Source organism: Corylus avellana, chromosome ca4 (genome assembly GCF_901000735.1).
Source record: "Corylus avellana chromosome ca4, CavTom2PMs-1.0".
NCBI classification, from domain to species: Eukaryota; Viridiplantae; Streptophyta; class Magnoliopsida; order Fagales; family Betulaceae; genus Corylus; species Corylus avellana.
The window spans coordinates 7,786,836-7,798,745 of NC_081544.1; the positions used below are offsets into that span (position 1 = coordinate 7,786,836).

The following is an 11,910-nucleotide window of genomic DNA, read 5'->3' on the forward strand; positions in this document are numbered from 1 at the left end:
ATGTTTGAGATTACATAGGAAAATAAAACTCTCTAAAATTTTACCACTGAAAAACTTTATATAGCGGTTTGGTACTATGTGTCTTAAGTGTTTTTTTTATTTTACTACTAATGTTTTGTAACAAAATGAAAAGAAAAAAAAATGCATTAAAAAGCAAAAATGATAAAAAAAAAAAAAAAAAAAAAAAAAAGTTATTTTTTTTAGGGTAAAGTCCACTTAACCCCCTCAAACTATCACCTAATGACAATCTACCCTCCAAACTATCAATTGCGACAATTTACCCCTCAAACTACCAAAACAATGACAATGTACTCCCAATTTTAACAAAATGATGAAATTACCCTTACTAAAATAAAAACTAAGATACTACAATTTAATTTTTTTTAAAAACTTTTAAGTGTATTTTTGTATTGAAAATTTTATAAGGGTAATTTCGTCATTTTGCTAGCATTGGGAGGTACATCGTCATTGTTTTGGTAGTTTATGGGATAAATTGTCCCAATTGATAGTTTGTGGGGTAGATTGTCATTGGGGTGGTAGTTTGAATGGGTTAAGTGGACTTTACCATTTTTTTTTTAATTTCATTATAGCAAAATAAATGGTTAATGTGATTTTTTTTTTCAAAAAAAAAGAAAAATTAATTGCCATAAGAAACTATAGTAGTTGTTAGGGCGGATAGAGAAACAATATACTTTTTGCACATTAAATACAACACGTGGTATTTTGAAAATTTTGACAAAATTTAACCAAAAAATCCTAATAAAAGAATATGGTAATTGAAAAAAATTAAGAATTCAATACCCATAATTGAAAATTTTTAAACTTTGGAAGTAGTGTCTAAACAAGTGAAAGTTTATGGAGGTTTTCTGAAGTTTTTTGTTTATTTTCTTTTTCATTTCTTTTTTTTTTTCTATTCAAAAAAAAAAAAAAAAAAAAAAAAAGACTACACGGAAGCAAAAACCAAGAGGAGGTAGACTTCTCAACATAGGGCCCAAACAAAAATACAGTGCCTAAAATAAGTACAACAAATTAGGAAATGAACCAAAAAAGGGAAGGGAGAAGGAAGGGAGGCCGCAACCAAGGTCCATACCTCCTCCCCGGGCATTCATGCAAGCAGCCAGCCGGGGAGGTCTCACTGGGAGACAAATAATTTTCTCTGAGAAAAAGTGAGCTTCTCTCACTAAAACTAGAGAGAGAAGCATATAGGTATCTTCGACTGGAACTTAAATTCAAAGGTGAGAAAGATGGACAAACTACCCAATTAGGTAAATGAAAAAAAGTGGAAAGCATAAACTGGATTTTGTTTCACAGAATATCAAATGTAATAATAATTTTTTTTTTTTTTTTTTTTAAAAAAAAATACTGATATTAAACTGAGAATTTATTTAATAGCACCAGGCAATACTGGCTATCTAACTGTACAACTAAATCTTAAAAACAATGAAAGTTCTCAAGTCAACACTGAGTACATTTATTTTTGACAGAAAACTTCAACTTGAAGTATTATTCCAACACAGTTTTTAACTATTTTTTTTTTCTTTGCACATGAACTCTTCCTAGTACCTGAAATTTACAGAGTCTTCTTATGTAACAAAGGGTCAGAAATGACTTGGGGCTTGAAATCTGGCTTCAAATAATTAGCAAGCAACTCTGCATACACCTCATACCGGGCAGTCATTCGGAAGCCCCACTTGTCTTTTAGCTGTCTGCAAAGGTTAAGATCCATGTCTGAGATCAACAAGCCATCCCTATTGCGGGAAAGAGATGGAGTGCAAGAAGCATCTGGGGCACTAAAATGGCTGGATCCATAAAAGTGCCCAAAATCTGCATGTTGTGGCTTTCCATCACCCGAAGTGAATGGATTGGGGAATATCTCAGTCCCAACTCGGTTGATTGACCCAACAAAGTAACTGTTTGCTATTGCAGCATTTCGGGCCTGTAAAAAAGCACAAGATAATATGTCAATTTCAAGTAATTCTATTAAATAGTTTCCTGTACAACTGCCATGTAATTGAATGACAAGGCAAGAGCTTGTAAAAAAAAAAAAAACCCTGATTCAAAGGATGATTTTTACAGTAACGTCATCCTGTTGTACAAGAGTCTATTAAATAACATTACTCGTCAATTATGTTACATCTACAATACCATTATCAGAATATATAATTGCAACATGAAGAAGCTTTTGATATATCATGTTATTTACTGCTAAGAAGACTATTTAACTATCGTTATTCCTAATGTCAAGGTGCCAAAGTTTAAAGAAAGCATAACATCTCAGAAGCAAAATCAAGATTCAAAAGAGAGAAATCCATCACAAGAAAGTGAATTTTTATAATAAAGAAAATGGATAGAGAATGACCTCGATGGGCCACATTGGTTCACTGAGTTCGCCAACAGTAGCAGAAGGGTTGAAAACAATTTCTGCACCGTTCAAGCCGAAAGCTAACCAATTCAAAGGATGGTGCCTCCCATAACAGATATTAACACCGATCTTTCCATAAGCCGTCTCAAAAACAGGATGCCCTGTGTTGCCTTCCATATAATATGTGCTCTCGTTGAAGTCTCCAACTCTTGGTATATGGTTCTGCCAAAAAAGCTAATTCCATTATGTCCTCCAAAAAATAAAAAATAAAGAAACTGTAACAGCAGAAACATTATTTAGCTTACTTTCCGATGCTTGCCAATTATGTTGCCATGATTTCCAATTATAACAGCAGTGTTCCAAAGAGTCTCTCCATGATTGACATCCCTCTCAAGAATTGAACTTATAATGACCATATTAAATTTAAGTGCAAGATCCTGAAGAAATCGTGTTGATTCCCCATCAACAGGCTCTGCAAATTCACACCACCTCTTCTCTCGCGTACAAAAGGCAAATGGCATCATCCATGCTTCCTGTATTAATTTTTTAAAAGAAATGTTACAATTTCAGACTTGAGATGGAAGTGAATCAATAAAAGTATTTCGAGCCACATGCCATAACTTACTTGCAGGCATACTATGTTGACTCCTGAAGAACCAGCCACCTCGATGATTGGCTTTAGTTTCTGAAAGATAGCCCTCTTTTGGTCCAGAAAGGGGGCAGTTGTTGGAAGAGATATAGAGTTTTGAATAAGACCAACCCTAACAACTCTAGGTGCTCTCAGTAATTCTTTGTCAGCATGAAAGCAGAAAGCCTGAAAGGATTAATATGAAAATTCATCAACAATGTAACAGCAAATATTTAAGGATTGTCATCTGATACTAATAACACGCATATGTTGCATGTAGAATTCCTAAAAAGTCCTGTCTCCACATTTTACAACAAAATCATATTTCTTCATCCCACATTATGTGTTCTCCTTTTTAGTCTGTCCCAAACTAGATGAAAGTTTCTAATAATGAAAGTGTATCCATTTATCTTCCTATGAACCCACATTTTCCCAAATTTTAACTTGACCTATTTTAAAAATTTGAAACTACATTTCTTGCCCCGTCTAAGACCATTTGAGCAGTGTTTGTTTCCTTAAAATGCATGCGATTTGTAAACTTTCAAAAACTGCAGGACGGATGGATTATACTTAAATAAAAATTCTAAAACTGAACCACCAAAGCAACAGGCAGGACAAATGCCTACCTGAAGGTCAAAATCATGTTCTGAAGAGAGAGCTTTAGTGGATTCTGGGAGAACTATCGTATCAATTGCCCTTCCACAGTTAAGCCCAAGTAGCAAGCGGCTGACTTCCTGCAAAATAGTAATAAAGTTTTAAGAAAATATCCCAAAATGTGTACATGTGGTGAATGCACAACTTCCATCACAATTACAGAAATTTTAAAGTTGTGCATAAGCAAGGAGAACAGGTTAACTTAACTCCCCCACCCCACCCCCGAAAAAAAAAAAGAAGAAAAAGATCAAGTACAAATTAATACACAAAACAAAGAATGAACTAAAATTACATTCCATTTATATTTTTCAATGTATCATATGGATATTCAATCACTGTGATGCGACAAGAAAACTGCTGTGAAAATGTTTTCGATGGATTCATATCTGATAAATATATTCAACAAGCGAATGAAACATGGAGAATGGAACTTTTAATAGATTAATAATCCCAAATTCTTGCTAAAACTACTTCCTTAATGTATTCTTTTGTTGTATGGACTTTTCAACACTAGCAAAGTACTCATGTCAAACAGGTATGCTACACCAAAAAAAAAAAAAAAAAAAAACTTCATTTTACTCTATACATATTGAAGACTTGCATATTTCGGCTATCCAATTATGCTCCTTGGGCCTAAATTCTACAATTTGGCGAGTAGACAAATCTAAAGGCCAGAAAAGCTCTTACAGGCAACATGCTCAATGCAACACCACAAATATTCGACTATGATCTACAAATTGTGGATAATTGAGTTCAAATGCATGCATGGATGGTACTTTCGTGATTGTTTAACAGTAAAAGGATGTAAGAACTAATATACAAATGTCCACATAGTCGACCATATTTAATTCCACTCAGCTAACTATAGGTCCCATAAATTCTGGAATTCTGGTAGCCAGGTTAGCATTGAGATGGTTGGTTTCTCAGATCATCAAAACTAGTCGGACAAAACTGAGTCTTTCTACAGTTGGTTAAACAGATATGATCCATAGTATGGTTGCTTCTAGTCCTTGTGCTAAATTTAGAAAGACTTATTTCCCACATGATCTTTCTGGGCCGATTTTCACTGCAGAGGAACCAAATCCTTAATCAAATAGTTTTGCTTTCTGGGTTCAGTTTACACGGCCACAACAATTGCAGATACATATAAAAACCAAATCCTCCAAATCAAAATTCTAAATTTATTAAAAAACTCCAAATTTATACTGGGTTTGCAACCAAATCCACGAATTTCAGTTCATTCAATAAAACCAATACTTTCTTATTTCAGTTCATTCAATAAAACAATTACTTTCTTAATCGTTCCAAATAAACTAGTCGCTGATATAAGGAATCGCCAAGTTTGAAAACACTGAAGCACACTGTAAGTGCAATAGTACAGAGAGTTCACAAAACGAAATTGATCAAACAAAGTTTCGGATCAGATTCAAACCCGTTGAGTCAATGACCCAGATACATATATATCGAAAACTTAGCTCCAGCTGATAAACCCAGAAAAAAAATAAGTGAAAAAAGGGGGGAAAAAGAAGAAGTTAATGACCTGGAAGATCTCAGGCTTGAGGTTTGCGCTCAGGAGAGAGTGAAGTGACTCGTACCCACAAATGGAACCGTCTTTCAGGGACTTGCTTTCTTCCACGCCTTCTCCATTTTTCGTTTCAACCTCCTGGTTTTTCTCCATTTATTTTTTTTAGTTCTTGCACGCAGAGATAGAGGCAGAGAATGGTGGTGGAAATGGAATGAGTTTGACTCGGACGACGAAGACGATTTGTCTCTCTGAATTATAATAGTAAAAACTTTGAAGCGTGGGCTATTGGAAATTATCCAAAGTGGTTGGTTACAGAGTTGCGGTTGTGGGTGCGGCAAATGGACATGTTGTAGTGTTTTGTTTTTTTATTTTTTATTTTTACTTTTTTTATTTCTTTTTACGAGAAAAGAAAAAAAAAATGAAAATTACATGAAAATAAAATACAAAGCGGACAAGGCTATTCTTAGAAACATTGAGAATTTGTTAAATAAATGACTTGGCCATCAAAGTAACAGGTACAATCAAAGAAGGCAGCAAAAGTAGGCAAAGTTTTGTAAATAGAACAAACTATGGACTTGCTCAAAAAAAAAAAAAAAAAAAAAAGGAACACACTATGGACCAGTAAGGGACGTGAAGGGATATGACGGTCTTGAGACCCTTCAACTCCATCTGAATTCCTAATGTAGAAGACACAGAAACAGGACATGACCCTCGAAATATCCTTCAACCTTCTCTGAATCTGGGCAAATGGGCAGGTAGTTGCTTACCAGTTCTAATGACTCCAAATAATTGGCAATGCGATTTTGCGAGTTAAAAATCATAAAAATTGTGTTGTTTGAGAATATGTTTTTTTAAAAGTTGTGGATTGAAAATAGAAAATAAAAAATAAATTATACTTTTAAAATGAAGGTAAGTTAGTGTTTTTAAAAACGCAAGACTTTAAGTTAAAGTACAAATTCAAAAGTCAAATCGCAATTTTTTATCAAATGCTTGACTATGCTTAAAAATTTACAATCTCAAAATTTCTTTTTGGTTCTTTTGAGAATCTAGTTATCATTTGGTTATTTCATCTCAAATATATTGTTGAAGTAGATTCAGGAGCTTTCAAAATACAAAGAGATGCGCATTTTGTTTGCGAAAAATTTTCCGTTTGGCATGTAACTTCAACATATAGTTGTCCAAAGCGCGACCTTGTTTTTTCCTAAGCAAAATGAGTACTTTAGAGCATTCAAAATGAGCTCGTTATATATAGTTTTTCTCTAAAAAATCTAACAAAACTCATAAAAATACCCATTTAACAAGCTCCATTTTCTACTTTATATTTAACTCCTATCATAGATACTCCCTACATTCCGAGAGCCAAAAAACTAAAGTTATATAATTTTTTAAGCTTATTTTTTACCCTCCTCTCTCTTGATTGGGTTTAAAACTAATAAAATAATAAAATGTACTTAGAGTAGAAAAAGGTATAAAGAGTTTGATATTTGACTCATTTTAAAAGTGGCTCTCTAAATTTGATAAAACCTCAAATTTAGCTTTTATTTGAAGAGTCTATTGTGAATACTCTAAACTCAACGTACGTGACCTACCATTGAGTTTATGGGAGCGTATTAAGACAAGAGTTACAAGAATTCAATAAACAATAGTTACAATATGGTTGTTTAATGTAAAAGTAAAAGAGACATGTAACATTCAGATTCTTGGAAAGACATAGCCAAGAAAAAGTTTTAATGTGTGGACGTAGGTCATTGGTCAAACTACCCTAATTCTGTGTCTTTCTTTCTCTTTACTATATTTAGATTATGAAACTTTACACACCCAACTTAATGAGAATTGAAAATCATGTTACCAGCCCCAAGTCGAGGCCTATCAGCGGCCAATCAGTTGGCAACACAAGTTGGCTTGATAACCTCTCATTTACGACCAGAATTGGAATGTTGGCTGTTATGACCGTAATGGGAAAACGGCTACTTTTGGCCAATATCGGCTACTTTTGGTCTGAACTTGGACGATAAGCATACTCCGACAATGAAACATATGTTCAATTCAACGGTTACACATTACGGAAGAGTGATTGAGAAGAAAGAAAGAGACATTATCCATAAATACCGAATTTTAATTTGTAATCCATGAGAAGAGAGGAAAGATGTTCCGTGTACGTAACAAGATGTTATATGTGAACAAAATCAGCAGAAAATAATCAAAAGAAATATGATATATATATATATATATATATATATATATATATATATATATATAGTGGTTGACGAAGGAGTTTGTTTTAAAGACGGTGGGGGTAGCCATGCATTGAGAAGAAAACAAAATAAAAGATTAAAGAAAAACGGTAGTTGTGCCTTTAGAAGGCTTTGGTACAATGTTAAAATTATTGAGAGGTATAAAAGAGCGGAAGAATAATAGAGAGCAGAAGCAAACAAGAGACTACATTGTATTAATGTAGTGTTATATGAATAAATACATATGCCTCTATTTATAGAGATGCTACGAGTGATAGGCAAGTAACCCTAAACTAATTAAGGTAGGGAATAAACCCTAATAAGAAAGACAAGAAACCCTAGAATAATATATAAAATATTTTAATATCCCATCAAACTCAACGTATAAAATTGAGGTTGGAAATATAAAGGAATTTTTTTTTTTTTTTTTGCCGGGAAAGTTGCAGTGTAGTGGCCGGAGTTGGGGCGGCCAGTGGCGGAGGACGGCGGCTAGCTGCCAAAAGTGGCTGATGGTGGCAACTGGGCTGAAGCCTAGTTGTGTTTGAGCTTTGAATCCATTGGAATGGATTGGACCCAAAATCTTGGGCTTGAGCTTGGATTAGAGCCTTATAGGCTTGATTTGGGCAAATTATATGGGCCATAATTTTGGCCGAAACTTATGGACCATTGCATATGGTCTGACCGCAAATAATATGAACCTGGTCTAACTCGGTGGACTAGGTTGACTAATTTGGACCGGTTTGGAGAGATTGACTTGGTTTGGGATCGGTTTTAAACCCGATGACCCGGCTTAGAAACTGGTTTTGGACGGGGTTGGAAAGCCTGTTGAGGTGGCGCGCTGAGAGGTTGCTGAAAAGAAAATGAGATACTGGAGTGTGTATTACATGCGCCTTCACTGGCGGCCACGCCTTGGCGCGTGAAGCCCACACACAGGAGCTTCGACAGGTGTGTGGTGGTGCATCCGATCTCCGATGGTGGATTTTCGGACGGTTCCAGGACAGCCGGTGGCAAATTTGTTGAATGTTCTGAGGACAAGGCTGATCCATCAGACGTGGCGGCGCGTGGCGGAGATCGAAATTCCGGCAGCTTCTCTAGGCAACGCGTGTGGGCGGTAGTGGTGCCTTTATAAGGCTTTGGTACATGTAAAATTTCATAATCTAAATATAGTAATGAAAAAGAAAGATAATTTTACGTGACCTGAGATTTTTTACTATGTAAAGAATTTGACGTAGCTCGCATTTTTCGATTCCGACTATGTTGCCTGTTGGAATCGGAAACCACCAAATTCCGACCCCTACGGTCCATAACCAGCCTAACTATACAATCAAACATTGAACACCAACTTTAAAAAAATAAAAAAGAGGAAAAAAAAACATTGGATACCCTAAGTATATACAACCATTGCCAACTTAGGTTGCCATACAGGTGTCTCCTACACAAAAAGTCAACGGGTGATGAATGGTTCTGATAAATCTCCAAATCCAACAACCAGTCAACCTTTTCTTCATCACAAAGCAGCGGTAAAAAAACAAGAACTAATACTTTACGACCTTTAAAAGATTAATCTTAAAGTATTAATTCTTGTTCTTTTATGCCAAGAAATTAATTAAATCGTATCAATATTTTATGAAGCTTTTTATTGAATTTTTAAAAATGATATTAACTAGATAATTCAGATATCATCGCAACTCCTTGCCCTTAACGATCTTCCACTGACACGTGTCCATAGAAGTCCGCAAACTGACACGTGTCAGTTCTCAACTGAGTTCCTTGAATAGTGTTTTTTTTTTTTTTTGTTTGTTTTTGTTTTTTGGAAACTATTTATGTGTTTTTGGATCTTATCTTATCGTACTACAAAATTGATTGATGATGAAACAACTTGTGATTGTAACCTTACTCGAAATATCAGATACAGCCTACAGGTGTCAAGAATTCATTGGAAGGGAAGGCTCCAAGTGGTAATATTGGAACATTCCCATGCCTTCTTGAACTCACCTTTTAAACCACGTACGATGTATCGTAACTTTCTGGTTTTAATATATTGAAAAGTTAACGTTGTTTGGTAATTAAGTTTGAAGCCCTATAATATCATTCATGTCTGGCTACCACCACGTCTTACAAAAGATCTAATAAGATATTTGCCAAAAGCGAATGGAATGATTCACCACCTCATATGGGAAAAACATCACCAATTGATTTCTATAAAGTTAATTGAGATGCAACTATTTGATAAGGTTAACGGGGGAATCGGATATGGAGCTATAATAAGGGATCATAAGGGAGACCTGATATAGCAGTTAAAAGTCTGACTAGGGAGGAGACTCTAGAACCAGTTGCAGGGCTGTAGAGACTCATGTCTTAGATATATTGTTCTGGAGGGTGATGCGCTTCAAGTTGTTAACGTATCAAATCAAGCGAGAGAAATTAGAGCAAATATGGGCAATTAATGGAAGATACTCGAGCCGTACTTAAAATGGTGTCCATTTGACACGTAGTTCATGTCAAAAGGGTGGTAAATTTTGCTACTTATAGTTTAACTGAAGTTTAAAGTAGTAGTTAAACATGCCATAAATAAGGTTTGGATATAAGAGTTTCGTCCGTGTATTTTTAATATTGTTCTATTAGAGCAAACTACTCTAATTTTCTAGGATCCGGCTTGCATGAGATAGTGAAATGCATGCGGTTGCCCAAAACGGAAACGTTTTGGGCACTAAAAAGTTGTTTTCTTTTAAAAAATAATAAATAAATTATTAAAAATTAAAAATTATAAAAAAATCAATCATTAAAAAACTAAAAATATTTTAAAAAAAAAACTAAAAAAAAAAAAATATATAAAACCCAAAGGGGTGGCCAGCCACCCCTTGCCCAAATGGGGTGGCCGGCCACCCCATTTGGGCACCCCATGGCCATTGGGGGTGGTCCGGCCACCCCCAAAGGCCTTGGGGAGGTCCTGTAGGCAAATCCCACCAATCATTTTAGCCCCCATTTCTACCGAAGAGTGAACTTTCGTCCCTCCGCAATCCCCCAGCTATGGCGGACCGTGATCTCTCCTCACCTCGTGCTCTTCGGGGTGTCCTTAATGGTGGGGTTTCTGGCGACGAAGGTGGCTCTACAAGGCTGGAAGGACAGGTAGAGCCCCATGCCTAGGTGGAGGTCCAGGATTATGTGGGTAACCAAGATTTGCACTAGGGTTATTCTCTTCTCTTTTGGGTATGTAGGTAATCTGGGTTTTTTTTCTTGTCGTTCGGATTTTGGTTATGCTCTGTTTTTTCGTTTGGTTGGTGGAAAACTGGAGGAAAACACAGAGAATTACCCAAAATTGAGCACTAATTCATTCTTCCTTAACACTGAGAATTACCCAAAAATCAAAGAGCAGGACCCCAAAAAAACTCTCAATCTTTCCAAAACACATTTTCTTTCCATTCCCCAACATTTTCTCAGCAACCAAACAAAATATTCACAAACTCAAGCTAAATCCAGAAAATCAATAGAAAGAAACCCCCAAATTCAATACCCATATGAAATAGGACCCAGAATTTATACCAATTGAAATGGAGTTTGGAGTTTAGAGGGCTCCGGCAATAGTTCACTGGAGCACGCCTGCAAATCCAGTCATTTCCTGCCGGAATGGGGCTGATCACAGCCGCTCAACACTGCCCACGGCACCACCTCTTCTTCTCTCTCTGCCTCTCAGTTCTCTCTCTCCGCCTCCCTCTCTCTCTGAAATCTGTCTGGTTCTCTCTCTCTTTTTTTTTTTTTAGTGTTTTTTAGTATTTTAATTATTATTGTTTTATGATTTTTAAGTTTTAATGAATTTTATATTATTTGCATTTTAAAGCTACTTCGAAAACTATCGCATGCAAGCCAAATCCCTAATTTTATGAGATGAATAATATAAAGATTAAAAAACAAGAAGAAGATAGAATTAGAGAGAAAGAGAACAGGTTCAAAGTGCATTGCCATGCAAAATAGCAAAGACGAAACGTCTTGTTGAGCAACCTTATATAACTCCACTAGACCTTTTGGTAACCATTTGTATACACAGTTGGGCAAAACCCAACTAATACCTTTAACACGTGGAATATTTATTGAAATGAGAGTAAATGATGGAGTCAAGATTTGAACATTTGATTCTAATATCATATTAAATTACAATTTAGCGTATAAACTAAAACTGAGATGAATAGTTAATCAATACTTTAACACTGTCTCTCACTTATGAGTTCAAACTCTTTTTTAATAGATAATGCATAACACGTATAATATTTAATTGAAACGAACCCTGCACCAAGGGTGAAGTTAGCCCTCGGCAGTCTCCAAAATATATATATATATATATATATATATATATATATATATATATATATAAAAGGTTGAACCCTCTCAAAATTAAATTTTTACCCCAAAAAATCTTTTATATATATATAAGGTTGAACCCTCTCAAAATTAAATTTTTACCCCAAAAAATCTTTTATCATTTTAATCTTTCTCCCCATAAAAATTTTGG

At 35.2% G+C, this 11,910-nt stretch overlaps 1 protein-coding gene across 2 annotated transcripts; it reads right to left on the minus strand.

Annotated features, from left to right (window-relative positions):
* Positions 1-1,363: 1,363 nt before the first annotated feature.
* On the minus strand, positions 1,364-5,419 carry LOC132177846 (beta-ureidopropionase-like). 2 transcript variants are annotated; one of them, XM_059590317.1, is made up of 6 exons: positions 5,185-5,419; positions 3,617-3,724; positions 2,988-3,176; positions 2,668-2,895; positions 2,360-2,596; positions 1,364-1,936 (listed from the first exon to the last, which is right to left on the minus strand). In XM_059590317.1, the coding sequence occupies exons 1-6, from the start codon at positions 5,320-5,322 to the stop codon at positions 1,571-1,573; spliced, it is 1,266 nt and encodes a 421-aa protein (XP_059446300.1). In that variant the 5' UTR covers positions 5,323-5,419; the 3' UTR covers positions 1,364-1,570. The 2 variants fall into 2 exon arrangements, with proteins under 2 accessions (XP_059446300.1, XP_059446301.1); XM_059590318.1 differs by having other exon boundaries at positions 2,360-2,584; positions 5,185-5,418.
* Between the last annotated feature and the right edge of the window lie 6,491 nt (positions 5,420-11,910).